General features: G+C 39.1%; 1 protein-coding gene across 1 annotated transcript in view; it reads left to right on the top strand.

Moving 5' to 3' along the window:
• GLDC (glycine decarboxylase) overlaps positions 1-23,622 on the top strand; it is a 98,800-nt gene that overhangs the window by 9,462 nt on the left and 65,716 nt on the right. Inside the window, exons 3-4 of the mRNA XM_043565679.1 lie at positions 11,555-11,690; positions 21,941-22,105. Of these exons, the coding sequence (XP_043421614.1) occupies positions 11,555-11,690; positions 21,941-22,105 (301 nt within the window). The remainder of the gene's footprint in view (positions 1-11,554; positions 11,691-21,940; positions 22,106-23,622) is intronic.

Here is a 23,622-nt window from a genome sequence, read left to right as displayed (position 1 = left end):
TTTATCTCTTGCTGTATAAGAAGTTACTGTAAAACTCCATGGCTTAAATATTTATTGGACATTTATTATCCTCACTGTTTCTGTGGGTCAAGAATCCAGGAGCAGCCAAGCTGGATGGTCCTGGCTCAGAGTCTTTTATGATATTGCTACCACATATTGGTGGATGCTCATCTAGGCCTGGAGGAGCCACTTGCAAGGTGGCTCACTCACAACTGCTGGCAAGTTGGTGCTGTCTGTGTGGGAGATCTTAGTTCATCCCCACATGAGTCTCTCCCAAGGGCTGCTTAAGTGTCTTCACATGACAGGTGAATTCCCCCGGAGCCAGTGATTCAAGAGAGAAAGAAAGCCAGGCAGAAGCTATCCTTTTGATGACATAATCTTGGAATTCCTATAGCATCACTTAACACCACTTTCTATTGATTAGAATGAGTTATTAAGTCTGGCCTGAATTCAAGGGAAGGGGAATTAATGTTCATTAAAAGCGTGTGCTTTTTTTTTTTTTAATTTGAATATAGTTGGCACATAATGTTACATTAGTTTCAGGTGTACATCATAGTGATTGGACAACTCTATACATTCTGCTGTGCTCGCCACAAGTGCAGTTACCATCTGTCACCATACAGTGCTATTCGTTATATCATTGACTATATTCTTTATGCTGTGACTTTTATTCTCATGCCATACTCATTCCATAACTGAGAGCCTGTATCTTCTGCTCCCCTTCACCCATTTTGCCCACTCCCTTCCCCTCCATCCCCTCTGACAACCATCAGTCAAATTTGTTCTCTGTATTTATAGGTCTGATTCTATTTTTTGTTTACTTATTCATTTTCTTTTTTTAGATTCTGCTAAAGAGTGGAATCATATGGTATTTGTCTTTCTCAGTCTGATTTATTTTACTTAGCATAATATATCCAAAACATAAAGAAGTTATACAACTCAATACTAAAAAACAATCAGATTAAATTAATCTGGGGAAGAGGACCTGAGTAGACATTTTTCCAAAGAAGAAATACAAATATCCAACAGGCATATGAAAAGATGTTCAACATCACTAATAATCAGGGAACTGCAAATCAAAACCACAATGAGGTATCACCTTATACCTGTCAGAATGGCTAAAATAAAAAAGACAACAAATGACAAGAGTTGGCAAAGATGTGGATAAAGAAAAAGGAACACTTTTACACTGTTGGCGGGAATGTAAATTGGTGCAGCTACTCTGGAAAACAGTATGAACTTTGCAAAGAAACTTCAAAATAGAAATGTCATATGATTCAATAATTCCACTAGTGGGTATTTACTCAAAGGAAATGAAAACACTAATTTGAAAAGACACCCACCCCTATGTTTAGCACAGCATTATTTACAATAGCTAAGATATGGAAGTAACCTGTGTCCACTGATAAAATGAATAGGGAAGATGTGGTATACATGTGTATACATACACATACACACAGTGGAATAAAAAAAATGAACAGGGAAGACATGGTATATATGTGTATACACACACATACACACAAAATGGATGGGATCGTGCTATTTACAACAATGGAGGACCTAGGGGATATGCTATGTCTCCACCCTTTGAAAACAGGACTTAAAAAGAATGTACAGATGTATTTTTTTACTAGACTTAATTATTTATCTTAAAAAAATTTTTTAATGTTATTTTTGAGAGAGAGACAGAGACAGAGACCAAGCAGGGAAGGGGCAGAGAGAGAGGGAGGCACAGAATAGGAAGCAGGTTCCAGGCTCTGAGCTGTCAGCACAGAGCCCGATGTGGGGCTTGAACTCACAGACCGCGAGATCATGACCTGAGCCGTACTTGGCCGCCCAACTGACTGAGCCACCCAGGCGCCCCTAGACTTAATTTTTAGATCACTTTTAGGTTCAGAGCAAAATTAAGTGTAAGGCACAGAGTTCCCACATACCTCCTGCCTCGAGATAGCCTCCCCCATTATCAATATACCCCGCCCCCCAAAGTGATACAGTTGTCACAACTGATGAACCTCCATTGACACATCAACACCCAAGGTTCATAGTTTACATTAAAGTTCACTCTTGGTGTTGTACATTCTATGGATTTGGAGAAATGTATAATGATGTGTCTACCTCTATAGTATCATACAGAATAGTTTCACTGCCCTAAAAATATCCTGAAGACATTTTTTTCCCCTGCAGACATTGAAAAAAAAATTTTTTTTTAATGTTTATTCAATTTTGAGAGACAGAGAGACAGAATGCAAGCAGGGGTGGGGCAGAGAGAGAGGGAGACATAGAATCTGAAGCAGGCTCCAGGCTCTGAGCTGTCAGAGAACAGAGCCCGACGTGGGGCTTGATGACCTGAGCCAAGGTCAGAAGCTTAACTGACTGAGACACCCAGGCGCCCCTCCCTGCAGACATTTTTAAACTACCACATTCATCCAAATTAGCACATATTGTTATCATAAATTATAAATAATTTTATCTGTTACAATTATTCAATGTTATCAAAATGAAATCAGTCATATTGTATCACTATATTGTAAATATAGTGTTACTCCTAAGGACTATTATGGTACACAGGTCCATTTGCCCATACACTAAATGTCCCCATCTACTCACCTTTGTCACCAATGGGTTATAAGCTATCATCAAAGCTAATTTTACAGCTTCCTCCATCTGCTTCCCTTTCTCATTTATTGGGAAGCTTATTGAAGATAAGTTACCATTTTAGGCACTGAGGGTAAGAATCAAGGGGTAAAGGATGATAAAGATATGACCCTGACTCTAGGTTATAAATAATAGGGAGATAGATATTGAGTAGCAGTGAGATCTGTAAATTAGGAAGAATGCTTTGGCTGAAGTTAAGACATGAGCAGAGACATGGAGGTATAGAGATAACATGGTTATTTTGATATGGTGAATGACCATGTATGTAGAATATCAGGCTGCCAAAAGGCATAGAAAACAAGGTATGGGGGGGCTCAGAGCCATGATAAAGGATTTATTTTTTCTCTCTAATGAGAAGATAATAACAGTTATTACAGAGGGAAGTGACATGACTGTGTTTTGCAGAGTGCCTCTGATATCAGAGGCAAGGAGACCAGCTGGGAGATTGTTGGAGAGTTTAGAGGTGAGATTTTAAATGTGCATTCATTCAGGTCCACCAAGAAATACTCACCAGGACAATATTAGATATGCAAGAAATTCACTGGGAGTGGGAACAAGAGAAGGCAGGGGAACCTTTAGACTGTGATGCAGATCTGATCCTGGTGGAAAGGGAGAGGGATGGAAGGAGAAATGGCTAGGAAACTCTTAGACTGCATCACAGATCTAAGAAACTTTTGGTCAGTCCAAATGAGAGTCCTTGAGTCAAAGTTGCCCATGGGAGGGGGTCCCACAGCTTACAAGAATGGGCCTGCATTAGTTCTCTTGCTGTTGTTAGTAACTGACTGGGAGTAGCCTATGGGGATTATGGTTTCAGTATAAACATGGTGGTTGATCCAGAGACGCAGCTGACGGACTGTCAGTCAATTTCTAGGCTGAATGTCTTGAGGTGATGTAATCTTATTAAGAGAAGGAACAGGACAAAAAGAGGGTACTGGAGGAAGTAGAGATTATGCTCTTGTTTGAGCAGAATTGTGTTTGAGGTGTTCATGGAACATGCATTTGGAAATGTTGAAGCAATAGTCAGAAACATGAGTCGAGAGATGGAGTTCCAGATTTCGTGAGTCTTCTAAATGAATTCATGGGAGTGAGATTTCCTAGAGATGGAATATGGGAAGAAATGTGGAAGCCAGGATGTTGGGAAATAGAGCATGTAAAAGGGAGGCAGAACAGTCTGAGGAGAAATAATTCCAAAGGCTGGAGGTAGGGTGTTCTGTGCCCTATTGTCATATTCTGGACCTTTCTTAGGCATAAAAGGGAATAAAGTCCACCTGAGGGTGTAAGGACATTCTGAAATAAGTGTTGAGAGGTTGCCTGTCTGATGATCTGAGTAAGAGACAGGAAGTGGGAGATTGAACATTAAAGAAAAGTGGGAAGGTCCAGAATAGCTATTGTGAACATCTGTGTAGGAAGAAACCTCATAATTTTACACATACATAAACAGTAGTTTTACAAAAATGTAAACAATTTTAGTAAGGATTCTCAATATCTAGAGCATCAACATACTGATTAAGCAATGAAGAAATACAATTTCTGAGATTCTGAAATTATTGCATTAATGAGTTAATGTAGTGCATTATTTCACAGAACTTGCTTAATAGCTGAATTTCCATTTATAAACGTTTCTCTGAAGCCCAAACTTTTAAGGATGCAGTTGAACTAAATGTGAGAACAGTTTGTGCATTGATTTGTCATCATGAGATTCTGTGATGGGTGATTATTTATTGTGGATATTGAGCTAGCTATATGTGGGAGTTTAGGTGAGTTTTCATTGCAACACCTTGATCCACCCATATTTTCTGAGCACTTACTATGTGCCTAGCAACCCGCTATGCCCCTGCTCATAAAGAGATTATAATTTAGTGGGTAAGGTTCTGGGTTGGACTATAAATTTCTCCCTATGCCTATTCCTTTGATCTATAAAAAATGATCTCTTTCCTGCAAGCATGTTAAATTGTTTGAATTGGACTCCTAGAACATATTCTTCCCTTGGTTTTGTTCTGCTGGCTATAACAATGTCCCCGCAAGGCAGCAATGAGGAAAAACAAATAATCCAGGACTTGCACTCTGATTCTGATTTCAAATTTACCATTTGGCCTGATTACATAGGTAAACTGGTATTCCAGATAAATATGAATTGTAATGTTTCTCTGTATATTTCTTTAAAAAATGTTCATAGATTAAACGAAAAGATGTGGTGGAGGAGGCCTCTCACAGAAAGTAGTGTGACCCAAGGCTGAGGAGAAATTAAGAGACATGGTGCCCCTTCTCTTCACCTCCCCACTGTGGGATGTTGTTCTGGTTTTCTTACAGCTAGTAGTAAGATCTTGAATCTTATATATGTTTTGAGTGAATAAGAAGAGCTGTAGGGGAAGAGCTGTCTCCTGTGGAGACAAGGGACCAAGGAGCCATTGCAAACAAAGATTGAACTTGCCTCAGCTCCTTTTGACTTTGGAGGTACCTGCTGGATGGCTCTAACCCCTGAGGGTAATGAGGGTCTGGGTGTGATTGTGTGTTAATTAACTTAGAAAGAAGATGGGGAAGAACCTGGCAGGATTAGGGCCAAGTGGATCAGAGCCCCAAGTCAGGCCTGCATGGTGCTGTCCCAACCACATCTTGTCATGTAGGGTGGGTGTCCCTCTGCCAGTCTCAAAGAGTTTCCAATTCAAAGAGTTTCCATGCATTTTTCTACACTACACAGAGCTTATGAATTGGTTTACCTTCCTGGAATAAAGAGATTCTGTAATTCACAGACTTTGGTTGTGAAACTATCTTTCATTGGTGGGGAGGAAACTTGACAAGAGGGAGTAGGGTTTATGGTCTGGGTAAGTGGGTTGAAGCCAAGGTATTATGGGGGAGGGAGAGGGGTGCTGCAAATGATTAGGTGATGCTACCGAAAGGCTACAGATTAGCATGGAATTTGTATACAAACTCCAGCTTCCATTCAGAAAATCCAAAAATGTCCTGACAAATGCTATCTGAATATTCATGGTCTGTTTATCTTGATTGAGACCTTCGAAGCTACCCAGTTGTTTTCTGAGCAGCTTTGAAGCCAAGGATCTGCAGGTTGGCAAGAAAAATATGCTAAGGCATTCTGTGTCTTAACATGCTGGCCCCAGCTTTCCCCTTCAGTCTCTGGCAGAAAAAGGTCTTTCTGGGCAAATTCAAATATGACTGTGTTGGTTTTCAGTCCTGATGATTTCCTTGGCGACCTTTTCTGAGTATCTTGCCAAGTACACGAAGGGCAGGGAGTGGGAGGGAGGCTCTGACACTGGTTGAGTGACTGTTCTGCGTTGGGTGCTGCTGAATTTCTCGGAAAATGCTCTGTGGACTTTTGGCCACTGTGGCAACTGATAGGTGTCTACGTTCATAGATTTCACCAAGAAGGATTTTGTTCTGCACATAACATTTTAACTTAATTTTTAGTTTTTGAGTATTATAGAAATATTGTCCAAAATTTTAAAACAAAGATAAATAGGAAAAAGCAAGACCCCTTCAGTCTCCTCTTATTAGTTTTTTGAGAATCATTCAAGAGATGTTGTTAATAGATTGCATATACATATGTATTCTCTTTTTAATATAAATGGCAGAATCATATATACTCTCAATGGAAACTTATGCCTAATATTTTTAGATTGTCAAAAACCAGAAGCAAAGCATGGATACATTTTTTTCATATAACTGACACAAAAAGTAATCATGGGGTTATGTGTTAGGGGTGATAGGTTAAAGCATAAGAGGGAACTGTGTGTATGCATGTGTTTTGAAGCCACAAGAATATTAACCCATACAGCCTGCCTGTCTATTCTAATGATATTTTTCCAATTTTTGTCAAAATTCACACACATGAAAAATTATAATCTGGGCCTAGAGTGCACTGAGTATTTAATAGCTAAATTAGTTTATTCCTGTTAGAAAGTATTTATTTAGTGTAGTGGTTAGTACAAAGCCCTCCTTGATGTTTTATGTGCTGGTGACAGAAGGGAGTCACTATTGGAAAGTCTCACATGGAATTATGTAACAAGAAAGTGTTCATTCTGAATTTTGCAAAGAGGAACAGCAAGAGGAGCAGTGTGAGACCCACCTGTAGATTCTTAGGGACTCAGGGCTCAGGCCACTGAACTCTGTTCTTGGTACATTAGAACCAGGGCATTATGCAATGCTCAGAGGCAGACTAGTAAACAAGGTCAGAAGCAGGGTTTGTTCCATAAGAAAAGAACTTACTGCTTGAATTCCTGAAGGATTGCCTGGGGACTTTCATGGCTGGGGGTGGGGAGGGGCACAATAGTGAGACTAGCTGCTCCCCTGGGAGGCTATAGGAAAGCATTTGAAGAATGACACTTGTCTCCAAGTGTTTCTTAATGGACACCCCCTTTCTCTTTCTGTCTCATTTCCCCCCTAGTTTCACTGCCATTCTCATTAAGGAAAACAGTTACTGGAATTGGGTCTGGTTACAGAAGGAAGCTGTTTTTGTCACATTGGAAGGAAGAGTGAGGAATGTGCACTGTTGTGGGGTTTGCTCTGGGGGAGATGGAATCTTTTTCCTCTCTGTCTTGTCCACAGAGTTCTCCTTGGGCCATGCTGCCCAAGGTTTGGATGGCACAACTGCCTCTTTATAATGCTTCTCTTACCAGGTAGGGGGAAAAGACTGCCACTTTACAGTTATAGATCCTACACTATTTTCCCTAGAAAGGAATTCTGTTCCAAGAGAGAAAGGAATCTAAATCTAGTGTGAAGTGCAGTGGTAGATTTGCATGCTTAGGATTTTGGCTTTTATTTAGACCAATCATGCCCCAAAACTTGCCCTTAGAGACTGATTCTGCTAGGTTCCATTTGAGATAGGTTCAGTAGGTAGATCTCTAATTGTGGACCTTTCCTCTTTCCTCTTTTTCTCAATGTCCATTGGATCTTGGTTGGCATCATTTAACATAGTAATTCAAACTCTGGACTCCTAAATACATGGGGTTGGCTCTTTTGCTAATTGGGCCAAAGTGAGATTTCATTAGTGGGTATGAGAAATGGTGAGCAGTGAACAGACATTTGAAACAATTCAGGCACTTACCCACTAAGCTGTGTGTCTGGGAATGTTTTTTATGATATGTGACTGATGCAGCCTGAGGTCTTGATTTTATCACAATAAAGGAGCAGCTTTGTTCTTCAAGTCACAAACTGCCTTGGTCTACAGGTGGGAAGTGTCTTCAGGATGAACAATGGATGAGAGAATGAGAAATGTGGCCAAGTAACTACCCTACTCTTGATGTCTCAGCAGTGTCAATTAGCTTGGTGTACATTCTATTAACTCACTTTCTTCCCAAGAGAAGGTAAAATTGGTTGTAAAGACCAGCTATGATGAGAGCCAAATGGGGAACATTTGTGTTAGCCCCAAGCTGAATAGTGGTAGAGCACATGAGTGCTTTGGCAGTTTGGTCCAGTGAGGACTAGAATAAATCTGTTATAGGATTAGAAACTTCATTGTCTCAAGTTTGATCATTTTCATGCTCTGGGTATTGTGTGTGTGTATGTGTGTGTGTGTGTGTGTGTGTGTGTGTGTAGTGTGTAAGAGATAGTGGCAGTTATGAAGGATGCTGATAATGTATCTGGAGACCCCAAAATCTCAGCTAGAATGGTGGAGGGATCTGATTTTTCCTTCTGCAGGAAAACCCATTCTCTCATACCTCTTAGCAGAGCTGTCCAGGGTAGAGCCCAGTGGGTGCCTCAACTAGAGCCCAGCTCCCCTCTTTCCAGTAGCCTCTGCCACCCAAGCCCTGCTCCTGTCCTGGCCATATGCCTTAAACAGTTAGGAAAAGAAGACATGAACCCAGACTAGCCAGGTACCCACTGGCACATTCCACATCACTTCAAGGTCTTCAGATATCTATATCCCTTATAGCTGCCATTATGCCTTACACACTTGAATGAAACACTTGAAGAAATTTAAAGGCCCACTGGCATAAGTGAAGAGCAAAATAATTAATTATAGAGAAGACCCAGAAGCATAGAGGTTACTAGCCAAGAGAGCTCCAGATGAAAAATTACGGGAGCAGAGAGGGGTAGTACTCAGTTGACTGCAGCCATGTTATTATGTCTCTGGGGTTCCTCTTCCTGCAATTCCCATTAATTCACTTGATCCTCAGTCCAATTTTTTAAGGGGGGGGGAAAACTTTAATCACTAAAATAAGAAAAAAAGTCAAGCTTGAGAAGCAAGGCTTGTTGATCCTATAGTGCTTCTGTCATTACATGGTGATGTGTTGCTCTATATCCACATTTCCCTTTTCTTACAAGGACACCAGTCATTGAATTAGGGCTGACCCTAATATAGCCTGAGTTCATCTTAACTTGATTACATTACTGAAACCCTATTTCCAAATGAGATCACATTTATAGGAATCGGGGGTTAGGACTTCAACATCTTAGGACACAGTTCACAGGACTTCTTTGCCCATCTCCCTCCTGGACTAATGTACTGGCTTCTTACCATACCTCCCTGTTTCCAGGGTCTCCTCTCTGACCTAGGCACAGTATCATTACAATTTTCTTTCTACAATGTAGAAAAGATCATATTATTTAGTACTCTGTTACTCCTAAACATTAAAGTCTTGATTTGACAGATAAAGTCCTTCACAGACTGTTCTCATTTGGATGCTAGACCTTTTGTCCTCATGACATCATATGGAAAAGGGACCCGTCCCTCTTTTATAGGATCTTAATTGAAGCTGGCCTTGCTGAATAGTGGGCCCGCCAGGCACTGCTAGTCTATCCCAGCTCCTAATGGACTTCTCAATCACTCTATCCTAAGACTTTGGTAAGTGATTGGATTTCTTGCATAATTGCTAAGGATGCTATATCTCCTCAGATATTGGTTTATTGAACTTCACATATTCCTAGACTTTCAATGGAATAAGGCAAGGTTGTCTATCATAAGTCAGTTGAATGATATTTACTCAGGTAACAAAACTGTCTTCTCTTGGTGCACCTGGGTGGCTCAGTCAGTTAAGCACCCGACTTCGGCTCAGGTCATGATCTCATGGTTTGTGGGTTCAAACCCCGCGTCAGACTCTGCTGACAGCTTGGAGCCTGTTTCAGATTTTGTGTCTTCCTTTTTCTCTGCCACTCCCCTGCTCATGCTCTGTCTCTCTCTCTCTCTCAAAAATAAACAAATTAAGAAAAAAACCCTGTCTTCTCTTTCTTTAACTTAGTCTGGCAAAATGATACATTTCTTGTAAATATATTTCTTGTGAAAGCATGTGGAGTGGGAAGGTAGATTGGAGGGTAAAAGTGCTTTCTTTGAGGATAAAGGAGTAATGAGAGTAATATTCACATAGAGTTCAGAAAGGTTAAAAGAAAGTGAAGCATCCTTCTAGCCAGTTGGCCATTTTAGAGACGGCTGTATATTTTTCTCTGATATAGTAACAATAAAATCAGATAATTCTAAGATGTAAGTGACTGAGTCCCTGAGAAGATCTTAAAAGAGCCAGACGTTTGCCCAAGTAGTTAAATTTTTAGCAGCATGATGCATCTATATGCAGAAAGGCAGAGAAAGAACCATGTAAGGTCATTTGTATCTGGAAACTGTTAGTATAAGTGCTGTACCTGTAGCAGGTCTGTACCTGGAGGGAAAGTGTAGAATCTGTAGTTAGATAAACTGGGTTGTAACCATTCAATTTAAAAGCGATGTAGCCTTGGGCCAGTGATCCTGTTCATGCCTTAGATTCCTTAGCTGCATGAAAAGCATTTGGTGCAATTCTTGGCAAAGAGTAATGCTCAAATGTCAGATGCGATTATTATTTTGTTATTATTATACGAATGACCCCAAATAGGGTCGCACCTGTACCAAAAACTTTGTACTTCCTTTTCAATTATCTAAATGCTCTAATGGGAATTCTGGTTAAGACTGCATCTTTTATGGGGTGCCTGGGCAGCTCAGTTGGTTAAGCATTCTACTATCACTCAGTTCATGATCTCACAGTTCCTGAGTTCAAGCCCCATATGGGGCTCTGTGCTGACAGCTGGGAGCCTGGAGCCTACTTCGGACTCGGTCTCTCTCTCTCTCTCTCTGTACCCTCCCCTGCTCGCACTCTGTCTCTCAAAAATGCATAAACACTAAAAACATTTTTTTTTAACTACATCTTTTATGACAACTAATATTTTACACTGTTGGGTGAAGAGCTTTTTATAAGTAGCCCTTTCAAGGGTGCCTGGATGGCTCAGTCGGTTAAGTGTCTGACTCTTGGTTTTGGCTCAGGTCATGATCTCATGGTTCGTGAGTTCTTTCCCCATGTCAGACTCTGCGCTGACAGCTCAGAGCCTGCTTGGGATTCTCCCTCCCCCCCACCCTCTGCCTCTACCCTGCTCGCACATGCTGTCTCTATCTCTCTCAAAATAAATAAATAACCTTAAAAAAATAAATAAGTAGCCCTGTCAGTGATACAAAGGGAAAAGCATCAGAGTTAGTAGAGGAGTTTTAGAGAAAAATATAGGTCATGTATTTTTAAGACTTATGCCAATATTGGTATAAGGCAATTTAAAAGGGAAAACAGTACTTTACTAAGAGAAAACTGAATTTTTATTTGGTGTAAATACCACAGAAATGTAAAGGAACCAGAGGAAAGTTGGAATGAGGCAAGTATTAAAATTGGGTAATTCTAACAAAGCCAAAAAAGGGGAGCCAAAAAAAAAAAATTGTGAGGAACCAACTTTGAGGAGTAATTGAGTACTATTTTGTAGATTTTTGAGATTTCTACATTTAGTCCTTAGTGTTGTTAAGGGATTGATTCTTATATTTTCCAGATAGCTGTTTTCATATATAGGGTATATTCAAATGAAATAAAGGTCTTCAACTATAATTAAAGCTCTCTTTTGCGATATTTTTTGCCTATAATATTTCTCTCTTTCTTACAATCAGGTGAAAATGAAATCCTTACAACTCTGCATGCCATTTCCAGCAAAAACCAGATCTGGAGATCGTATATGGGCATGGGCTATTATAACTGCTCTGTGCCACAGACGATTTTGCGGAACTTACTGGAGAATGCAGGATGGTAATGTATTAGTTGATTGAATACAGGAGTACTGTGTTTTGATTTGCATTATTCCCCTCCATTTTCCCATGCCCTCCTCCCCCTTGGAGCATCAGAACTTATACACTAACACCTACACTCTTGTGTTGTCTCTAACCTCCAGGAACCTACCTGGCTTTCTCTGGTTTGGGAAATTTCCTTACTTAAATGTAAAGAAAATGTTGAGGTTCTTCCCACTTTTATTCCCTTAAAACATTCTAGAGCTCTAAAATGTCGATGGTGTTAATCTGTTCCAATATAATGTTCATTCTGTCTTTGTAAGCACATTGAGCAAGATGTCAACTTGTAGGTGGACAGATTCAGGGCTTTATTCTTCGGAGACACTGGGATTTTAAGGTTATGTCTTTTTTTTTTGTTTTTTTTTTAAGCCTATGTCTGAGCTTACTCTGTGAGTCTGAATCTTAGTCCATTGCCTTCTCAGGATTTTAGGAGTGTCCTTTACCTCCTTCCCCCAATATTCTGTGTTCATAATCAATGGCAAAAGCAGACATAGTATTAGGTAAATGGAGATTAAAATATCAGCTTCATTATTTAACACTTTGTAGCAAAAGAGAACACATGTATTCTGTGAACAGGCTCTTCTAGAAACAGTAAAAGAAGGGATGGAGCTGCACATATTCAGTTGCTTGCTCTGTTCTTATCTCACCAATTAGGAAACTCATTCCTATTCTAGGGATGCTAGTGTGTGTGTGTGTGTGTGTGTGTGTGTGTGTTCCCCTGTTCTGCCCACTCTTGCTGCTACTGTTTGCACAACTCTGAAAGTGTTTCCCCAACACTTAAGGAAAACACCCAAGTCCACATCCATGCTATTTTGCTATTTTCCGTTGCAGTTGGCTGTTATAATAGGAAGAACAAAACAGAGGTTCACATCTCAATACTAAATAAGAAAACACCTTGGATATTTCTTGATAGGCAGAGGTCATGGCTCCAAAGGAGCCTGAGAGCAGACCAGGCCATCTGCTGCTTCTGCCCAGTGGGAAATATTATCTGACTATAGAGGAGGAAAGATGGGGATGCCTGGGTCTTTCTTTCTCTTGGTTTTGGATCACTATCATCGCATACACTTTATTTGAAGTGTGAATGTTTGAATATGAAATTGTATTTCAATTGATGTCTCAAAAGGAATGTATGCACTTATTTCTGGTGTAGAAACAGAAGTGTGGAGGCAATGATAATTCCCAGATGACTTTTTTTTGAGTTAGTTGCTGTCAGAAATAACTTTTTTTTTTTTAATTATGTAGGCACGTATAACAAGTATGCAGATGCCATTTCTTTGGTCCATAAGTATAGCTGTACTTGAGTTTTATAAAACATCAAATATAAATAACCTGAAACTGTAATAATACACAATTGGCTTCTTACACAGACATACCAGGAAGTACAAGCTGAAAAATTGAGTAAATTAACATGGTTTTACATTAATATATATAGTGCCAGTTAATATTTAAAAATAAGTTTCAAGGGGCACCTGGGTGGCTCAGTTGGTTAAGGGTCGACTCTTGATTTCAGCTCAGGCACGATCTCAGGGTTGTGAGTTCAAGCTCTGTATTGGGCTTTGCACTCACAGCATGAAGACTGTTTTGGATCCTCTGTCTCCCTCTTTCTGCTACTACACTGCTCAATATCTTAGTAAATTATAAGAAAAAGGCAATCTTATCAAAGCCTAATCTCTAGAAACCTATTTACTCAGTTTCCTGGAGCCCCAATTTCACTCTCCCCTCCATAGTGATATGGAGAACAAAGAAAAGAGGAAATGGCAGATAAAATTGAATTTCCTAGGGCACCTAGGTGGCTCAGTCCTTTAAGCCTCTGACTTCAGCTCAGGTCATGATTTCACAGTTCTGAGTTCAAGTCCCATGTCAGGCTCTGTGCTGACAGCTCAGAGCCTGGAGCCTGCTTCAGATTCTGTGTCTCCCTCTCTCTCTGCCCCTCCCTAGCTCACTCTCTCTCTCTCTCTCTCTCTCTCTCTCAAAAATAAAAAAAAAAAACAGTAAAAAAAATTTTAAAAACAAGTTTCAATGCTTGGCACCTGATGATATAAGAAGTAACTTTAATTTCTAGTACTACCAATTATCATGTGAGGATAGAGTAAGCAATTGCCTCTGCAATTCAAAGGTAATTATAGCAAGATGTAAAGATTGTCTTTTAGGTTAGCATATGTAAAAAAATCAACTTTAGTAAAGGGAAGGTAGGCTTCTCTATGGGAAATCATAAGTTGCCCCAATGTGAGCTTTTGAAATACCAAAGGACATGCTCCACAGCAATAAATTTTAAATTTAATTTGAATTCTCAGTGATCAGAATTCTCATTTGTATATAATGGCTTTATATAAGTGGCTCTTTACCCGCCACCCTAGGACAGACTATTGAGACATTGATTAATCCATTTTTTTTTACCTTAAAAACAAATATGTAACCCTCATACCCCCCCCAAACACTCAGGAGCTGCCAAAAAATGTACTGTTTTGTTGTAGTCAGCACATGAAGATAGGGCCCTCTGTGGGAGGGAAAGAGCTAACTTCTGAGCACCAGTTAGCAAAACCAGATGAGTTCACACTCCTTTCTGATTTTTGTAATTTTTCATTTCCCTGATTCCACTGAGATCCTGCTCACTCCTTCCCTACCCCCTCATTCTCTCCTTAAAACATCGAGCTACCTCTTGTACACATACCACACCACATACATGCACATATGCACACACACATACAAAGATGCAGACCCATCTAAGAATACAAATTTTTTGACAATTTTGGCATTTTGAAAATGTCCTACTTAAACTTTGCACAAAGTGTCCTTAGCACCAGGAATAAACCTGCTGTGGCTACTGTTTATGACATGGGAACTTATACTTGCCTGCCTACCACCCACAAGCATAACTGGTTTCTGTGTGTTTGAGTCTGTGAGGGGCTGGAGGTGTGTTTCGCTATCAGTACAGATGACAGTTATCTGCTGCCTCAAGTCCAGACCTGTAGTTCTGAGGAAAAAGGCATTTGTGCGGGTCAGCACAGAAGTTATCCTGCATGTATGGGAGCACAGCACCTTTGCATCATTTTCTGCTTTTGCATGAATGCAAAGCAGACCTGGTTGCTCAGAGTGCTTTGTCCTAGATGCAGTTACTTGTGTCCCATCATTATAGGCGCCAGATCCCTGGCCACAGCTTTTAGTTTGAACATGCTCCATTCCTTCATTAGTAAGAGAACAGGAAAGAACTATCAAAGAGGTAGAGTTGTTGTGTTTTGTTGTTGTTGCTTTGCTTTTGGTATGTGTGAGAGAATGTATTTGCATTGCTGAGGCATGTTTTCACTATGGTTTTGATAAAAGTTTGAATGATAAACTCCAAATGCAAATGGCCTGTCTCTCTTTCCCCTTACAAAATAAGCCTCAAAAGTACATGAATGAGCCTCAGCATTTCTGAATAGTGGCCAGGGTCCTTCACTCTTGGTGGCCGTAGAGAATATTCACCATATTGCTTCCTGCCTGTGAGTGGATGTGTTAATTTACTTTAGGAGCAGCCAGGATTTTGAGAGGGAGCCAATGTTGTTTGTGCTTTTCAGTCCTGGTTTTTGGGCACATTTTACAGAGTATTCTTTTCCATTTACTGAAAGCGGATTTGAATCACAGGGTAATATTGTACCTCACCAGCACTGATAGAGAGGGCTGTGCACATGAGATTTCACATTATCATCCTTCTGAATGGTTTCCATAGAGACGGAGCCAACAAATTCCGGTAACGTGAGGTGAAAATAAATGGACAACATAGCTTCAAAAGAATACAAACATTGGGGCTCTTACAAGAAAATTTACATCAGGTCCAGAATTTTATTTTCTGGGGTCCACTGCTACAAATCTTTTACTGCTGATAACATCAGTAACTAATATAAAAAAAAACTTATTTTTTTTGTACCTGTTTCTGTTTTGTGTAACTTTGGCACTGGGATTAAAATGACAGAATCTAATGAATGTTTGTCCTACCTCAAAACCCACCATCATCTTCTTTCTCAATTCTACGAGGAAGTCACAGCCCCAAATCATGAAAATACTGATTATTTTGAATAAATGTTAATGCCAAGTTGAATATATCGAACATCCTGTTTGAGCCAGACAAAATGCCTTCTTGGATGTTCAGATGCTTTAAAAAAAAAAAAAATTAAAATACAACAAGAAACAGAAATGAATTCAGTTAAATAGTCAGTTGAAATATAGAAAATGTAGAAGCACCTGGTTGGCTCAGTTGGTGGAGCACACAACTCTTGATCTTGAAGTTGTGAGTTTGAGCCCCACATTGGGTGTAAAGATTACTTAAAAATAAAACCTTTAAAAAAGAAAAGAAATAAAGAAAAATGTAGATTACAGACACATTTTCTTAATCAGTGTATTTTGTCTAATTGAAGCATGTATTACAGCAGGCCCCGTGTTAACATTTTTCCCCTGAAATGAGGGTTTTCTAATATCCTTGGGCCTCAGACTCACGGAACTGAATTTTTTAAATAGATGCTTGTTAAGACCTTTAATGCCAGTTATTTCAGTACTGTAGAAAATGTGTAGACTATAAAGGAAGTTCACAAGTAAAAGAAGTGGGATCATATGTTATTTTTTTGCAAGAAAAAATTATATCTCTCTACCTTTAGCAGTGCTAGTTAGCATCAGCCCAAGTTTGGGCTTATGAAGTGATGAGCACAGTGAGAAAAGATGAGCAAGGGAAGAGAATATTAAATCTCAAAGTCTCTTATGAAAGGAACAGCACAGTCTCTGGTATGAAGGACTGTGCTTGGGAGGTATGGGGTTTTTTCCTGCAGGTAATGGGGAGACATCCCCATTTAAGCAAGGAAGCCAAATACAGCACACATCTGCACCACAGATATTCAATAGTTTCCTGTTCTAAGGACAGCATCAGGGCAGTAAGGCGATAAAGAACAAGCGGTGGATATAAGGCATTGGAAGGAAGACTATGGGAATTAATCATTATTTGAGCTCAAAAAAACTGTATTTTCTACCTTGAGAATTGGCAGAGTACCTCTGAAGGAATAAGAATATTCCAGAAGAGAAACTAGTTTGTTTGGGGGATCTAGTTGGAGGAAGAATAGGCAATGTGAGGCTGACACAAGATGTGATAAATTTCCAGGGGGAGAAAAAAAACTTTCCAAGTAGAAATATCTAATAATATCTTAGTAGAACTATATGTAAATCCTCTTAAAGATCAAAATAGGGGAAAAACACAACTTTTCAAAACAACTAACATTTAGGTAGGATTTTACCGTTTCCAAATACTTTATATACATTAATCTCCTTTGAGTGCAAAGAAAACATGATATAGGTGATGTTATCACCAAGAGAAATTGGCAGAGAGATTTAGTTACTTGTCCCAGTTCACAGGTAGTAAGTTAATTAAGGTTGAAACCCAGGGCATATTAATATTTAGTGTCATGATAATGCAGAGAAATCTGTGAATCATTATACTACTTAAGAGTACATACAGATATGTTCTTTCTGGAGAGGGACATGGCAATATATACTGAGAACCTTAAAACTAATTTTCATATACAATTCAAAATTCCACTTTTAAGAAATTATCCAAAGGAAATAAGACAAAGAGAAGGCTGTTCACTGTTATGCTATTTCTAATATTTAAAACACAAAGCAATATTTAATATGAAGGGAATTTATGGTAAATAAAATGATTTAATACCACATAACAATTAAAATTATGTTGTAGAATAATGAAGTTATTACAAATTGTCCATGGAATAATGTTAATGAAAATCAGTATAGAAAAAATCAGTATAGAAAATCAGTATTTTCTAAAATCAGTATAGAAAAATTTACAGGAGCCTACCGGGAAGGGTCCGAGATAGGGTCACCTTTAGGGGTCAGGAAGGAAGGGCTTGGTCCTGGCAGCCGCGGCACGAGGTGGTTCAAGATTCTGCCCGGGATTGGCATCATGGTAGTGTGCTTGGTCATCCCTGGTATGAGCCACTGCGTACATCCAAAGGTTCTGTAACGAGGGCAAGGAAAAAAGGGTTGCCTATTATCCGTATCGGTGGACTCTGATGCAAAGAGATAGGCACATCTCTGGAGTTAATCGTTACTATGTGTCAAAGTGTTTGGAGAATATTGATTGAAGAAGCCTTTTCCTGACTGATGAAGAATAATTCAGTTATGCTCATCTGCCCTTTCTAGAAGGTTATGCAGTGTATCAATGTAGTGCATAATAAAAACAAAAAAGTAAAATTAAAAAAATAAAAAGAAAAATGTACATAGGGCATAGTCTTACTTTAAATATAAATATGGGGGCACTTGGCGTGGCTCAATAGGTTAAACATCCAACTCTTTATTTTAGCTCAGGTCATGATCTCACGGTTTTGTGGGCTTGAGCCCCATGTCAGGCTCTGCCCTGACAGTGTAGAGTCTGCTTGAGACTCTGCCCCTCCCTGGTCGCTTGTACTCTCTCTCTTTGAAAATAAAAAATTGCTATTATTTTTTTAAATGTTTATTCATTTCTGAGAGAGAGAGAGAGAGAGAGAGAGAGGCAGCGTGAGTGGAGGAGCAGAGAGAGAGAGAGGGAGACATAGAGTCCAAGGCAGGCTCTAGGGTCTGGGCTGTCAGCACAGAGTGTGATGATGCGGGGCTCAAACTCACAAACTGTGAGATCATGACCTGAGCCAAAGTTGGTCACGTAACCAACTGAGCCACCCAGGTGCCCCTGAAAATAAACATATATATATATATATATATATATATATATATATATAAAACATATATATATATAATATATGTATCTCATATATATATATCTCATATATGTATATATATGAGTTAATTTACTCTCATATATATGATGTAGAAAAGAGAGTAAATTAACCGACTGGTAATCTCACAATGTATACATATATCAAATGATTACATTGCATACTTTAAATATATACAGCTTTGATTACCTCAATAAAGCTGGAGAAAAAAGAATTATAAAGAAAAGTCACAAATCAACAAGAGACAGACAACACAACAGAAAAATGGACAGCATAATAGTTGAGTGTGCCTGTCACAAAAGAGAAAAAGAAAGAACACAGAAAAGAAATGTATGTAAATGTTAACTATTATAACAATGGAGTTTTGGGATAATGAGTGATTTTATTTTTTTGACAGTTGACTGAGTTTTTCACTTTGTACAATGAAAAGGTGTAAGGTTGTAAATTCTTGATATATAAAGTGATTAATAAATGGTAGCAGAGGTCTTTAATATTCAGAATACAAAATAAAAAGGAAGTAAAAACCACCCAGAGAAAACTATAGTTTACACTTTGGTTTACTTGTTTTTATGAATTTATAAAAATGGGATCAAGGAATTTTACATTGTACTTTTAAAATTAATATATTGGGAACATCTCCATGTCAGGAAATGTTCTTTTATCCATCATTTTTAGTAAATGCATAGTATTATGTGTGTATAGTGTCCAATCATTCTTTTTCGGTGGACACTTCATTTTGTTCCTCATTTTTCAACTTTCAGTGCTTTGGAGCATTGCTCTCTGTATTCCTATTGTATATTATATGTCATTGGATATACTGGGTCTCTCCCATTCATTAGATGGACTAGCTAATCTGTGTTTACGCTCGTGTGTGCGTGTATGCAAGTTTGTGTGTCTGTCTATATGTAAAATAATGACTCTGAATAAAGTTTCATGTTAGCCAGGCATACTAAGCGTGTCTTTGTGGTGGCAGGCAATGCTGTGTGTGAAAGTCTTATCTGATGTGAGGTCACAATTGCTCCTTGTCTATGCCTTTTGTGTGACCCCATTTCTACTCAAATTCCTTTTCTACTTGTCTACAACATGTATTGTGTGCCTCATTCATTCCAGTTCACCACCCAGTTAGAATTTGGCAAACCGAGTTGCTAAGGCAGGCTGTTCAAGGAGTTAACTGAAACAAAAATGTACTCTGCTGTGCGCACACGCACGCACACATGTGCGTGTATACACACACACACACACACACACACACACACATACACAGCTATACCAATAAAAGTTTTGGGAAAATTATTTCAAAGTCTTTACATTGTACTGCTTGGTAAAGCAAGTTCCCCCACCCACTTCTGCTCAACATAAGAAGTATTGTTTTCAAAGCCTTCAAAAAAGAAAAAGGATGGAAATATCCTGTACATGATTACCAGAAAAGGAGAGAAAGGCATAAGGCTTGAAAAAGTGAAAACAAAACAAAAAGCCTAAATTTTTTTCCTAATGCTTTCCTGGCTGGGAAGAACAAAAATAGAGTTATGTCAACCATATGTGGGAGCGTGGGCCCCAATCTATCCCACTTTGGTGGTTGTCAGAGTGAACAGATTCTTGGTGAAAAGATAGCTCTACCACACGTTCTCGGTTACCCTCTATCTTATCAGCTTATTTTAGTTTCTTTAAAATATTATCATGGTGAAATAATTTCATTTATTATCACTTTGTCCCCATTACAATATGTTTTCCTTGATATCAGGGATCTATTTGCTTACCAGAACTTATTATATGGTTCTTGACACTTAGTAGGCATGTAATAACATGGATGAATGAGTGAATGAAGGAATGAAAAAAAAAAAAAAGGATGAAGGCACTAAGTGGGTTAACTCAAATACCTAATAAACCATTTTTGGCTAGTAACTGGAGGATATAAGGGTGGAACTTACATCTATGCTGCTTTCTAACCATTTATATCCTTGAAATTTTTTTTTTTTTTTTTTTAGCATTTATTTTAGAAAGTCCATGCATGTGTGTGCACGTGCACTTTAAGGTGGGGGGTAAAGGCAGACAGTGAGGAGAGAAAATCCCCATGAGAAGCCCGCCTGACACTGGGCTAAAACTCACAAACTGTGAGATCAAGAACTAAGCCAAAACCAAGAGCCAGGTGCTTAACCAACTGAGCCACGCAAGTGCCCCTAAACAAAAAGTTTTGAGTATTAAATAGTAGATTCTTGGATGCTTTCCTATTGTGAACTGTGATTGAGGTAGTCTTTTAGCTAGAAGAAAGATAACAGGGAGTAAAACTTCTGTTTATGTTACTATAGGTAGCTTCAAGTGGATTTTAAGAGCCAGCTTATAATAAAATACAGTAAAACCTTGTAAAATCCAAAGCACTTGCATATCAGTGAATTTCAAGAACCATTGTCTCAGTTGTGATCATGACATAGCTCATTTGTCAAGTTAAAATTTATTAGAAATGTTTGCTCAAGTTACTCTCAATTCAAGGTTTTACTGGACATAGATATGAAAAGGTTATTAAAATAGAAAGGTAAGATTAATAAAAAAAGAAATGTAAGATTAAAAAATAACTTAAAGAGATAGAAATGTAAATACTGAATGTACCCAAGCAAAAGATAATATTGTTAATATGACTTATCTCTGAGCTTCCTTACAAAGGTCAAAGGGAATGGGAATGAAAGCTGGTGCAGCCACTCTGGAAAACCGTAGGGAGGTTCCTCAAAAAACTAAAAATAGAACTACCCTACGACCCAGCACTTGCACTACTAGGCATTTATCCATGGGATACAGGTGTGCTGTTTCGAAGGGACACATGCACCCCCATGTTTATAGCAGCACTATCAACAATAGCCAAAGTATGGAAAGAGCCCAAATGTCCATCAATGGATGAATGGATAAAGAAGATGTGGTATACATCTTGTGGTATACAATGGAGTATTACTCAGCAATCAAAAAGAATGAAGTCTTGTCATTTGCAACTATGTGGATGGAACTGGAGGGTATTATGCTAAGTGAAATTAGTCAGAGAAAGACAAAAATCATGACTTCACTCATGACAACTTTAAAGAGACAAAACAGAGGAACATAAGGGAAGGGAAACAAAAGTAATATAAAAACAGGGAGTGGGACAAAACAGAAGAGACTCATAAATATGGAGAGCAAACTGAAGGTGACTGCAGGGGTTGTGGGAGGCGGGATGGGCTAAATGGGTAAGGGGCATTAAGGAATCTACTCCTGAAATCGTTTCACTATATGCTAACTAATTTGGATGTAAATTTTAAAAAATAAAAAAAATTGAAAAAAGAAAAAAAAAACCAACAAAGGTCAAAGGGAAGCTTACTGATACACAATTCTCAAGAGGGGCAAAATTAATTTTCAGTTACTAAATTCCAAAATGAAGACATTCTGTGAGCTTTTCCCAATAGTGGAGTCAGAGTTTGGACATGGCCTCTTATGTCTCTCACAGGATCAGCCAATATACTCCATACCAGCCAGAGGTGTCTCAGGGGAGACTGGAGAGTTTACTAAACTACCAGACCATGGTGTGCGACATCACAGGCATGGACATGGCCAACGCATCCCTGCTGGATGAGGCTACAGCAGCTGCTGAGGCGATGCAGCTGTGCCACAGGTGAGAGACCCACAGGGTAAGGGACATCCTCCAGTCTCACCTGCTGTGCTGGTGAAGCTGGCCCTGTCAGTGTCCAGTGACTCATCCCTCTCACACAGACACACATAGCATTATACTAGTCACCTGACATAACAAAATCTGAAATAAAACTGTGGCTTTTTAAAGCTTTTTAAGCCACTTGTTACCTTATTAAAGTTTGTATTTTGAGGAAGAGCATGAGCAGGAAAAGGGCAGAGAGTGGGAGAGAGAATCCCAAGAAGGCTCCGTGTTCTCAGTTCAGAGCCTAATGTGGGGCTCAAACTCATGACTTGTGCGATCATGACTTGAGCCGAAACCAAGAGTTGGATGCTTAAACAACTGAGCCACCCAGGTGTCCCTAAAAAAGCTACTTTTTAAAGCCACTATTGTTCACTGTTTTACATTACAGAAGAAAAACATTTGTCCTCTTACACAGTGTTAAGTTCAGGGATGTTACAGCAATTCTGAGATAGTATCAAGCTCCTTGCTCTGTACCATCTTCAGTGTGAGGTCTTGGTCCTCATGGTCACAAAATGACTGCTGGGGCTTTCACCATGACCTCTGTACCCAGAAAGAAGAAAAGGGGCAGTGTAAAGGGTGCTGCTAGCTAAATAAGCCCTCTTTAAAGAGTCTTGGAAGGCAGCTCTGCTCACCACTATACCACCAATGCTGCACTTTAAAGAAGCCCCAACTTTTGGAAGCCCCAACTCAGCAACTTTACTCTTCATTGAGCACATCTATCTACAAGTGGCCTGGAGAAATGTGGTTTTCACTAGATGGGCACATTGCTGCCCCCTTACATATTGGGATTCTGTTACTATTATTGGTTCAGGAGAGAATGGATATTACAAAGGAACTGGCAGTCTGTATTGTAATACATAAATATTACCTTCTTTCATGAAGCATATTGTTTTAGGCTGTATATAATTTTTATAGCCTGCTTTCTTTTTCTATTTAACAATATATGGTGAACGTTCCCCCCATTTCTTTAGTCAGCTTTTTAGGATATGGCTTTTATTGACTACATGATAGTACTCACTTGTATGGAAATACCATCATTTATGTAACCTCACCTCTATTGTTTCACACGTATTTTAACCCTATCTTTTACAGTTACTAATGTTCTTGTTATTTTTTACATCTTTAGAATCAATTTTGTCAAAGATTCCGATTATTTCCTGAGGACACATTTCTAGAAGTAGAATTGCCGGGTCATGGTATATACTTAACAATTGCTCTCCAGTTTCCACCTTCCTTTGCTTCTTGCCTTGTGAGTACATTTGAGCTTACCTTACTGGTAGAATTCTCATGTAGATGTCATCTGGTGGGGAAATCTGCCCACATTCACTGGTGTGTCTGTGAGGTTTTGTGCCTCTGGCCCTGAATGCTCATGTAAGTCTCTTTCTTGGCTTCCACAGACTTAAGGGATGGTTAAATTGGTTCTGTGTGCATGGAAGTTTCCCCCACACCAACAAACGATTCTTGGACAGAGGCAGGTG

Source organism: Prionailurus bengalensis, chromosome D4, assembly GCF_016509475.1.
Source record: "Prionailurus bengalensis isolate Pbe53 chromosome D4, Fcat_Pben_1.1_paternal_pri, whole genome shotgun sequence".
NCBI lineage: Eukaryota > Metazoa > Chordata > Mammalia > Carnivora > Felidae > Prionailurus > Prionailurus bengalensis.
This window is presented reverse-complemented; position numbering and strand designations above follow the sequence as displayed.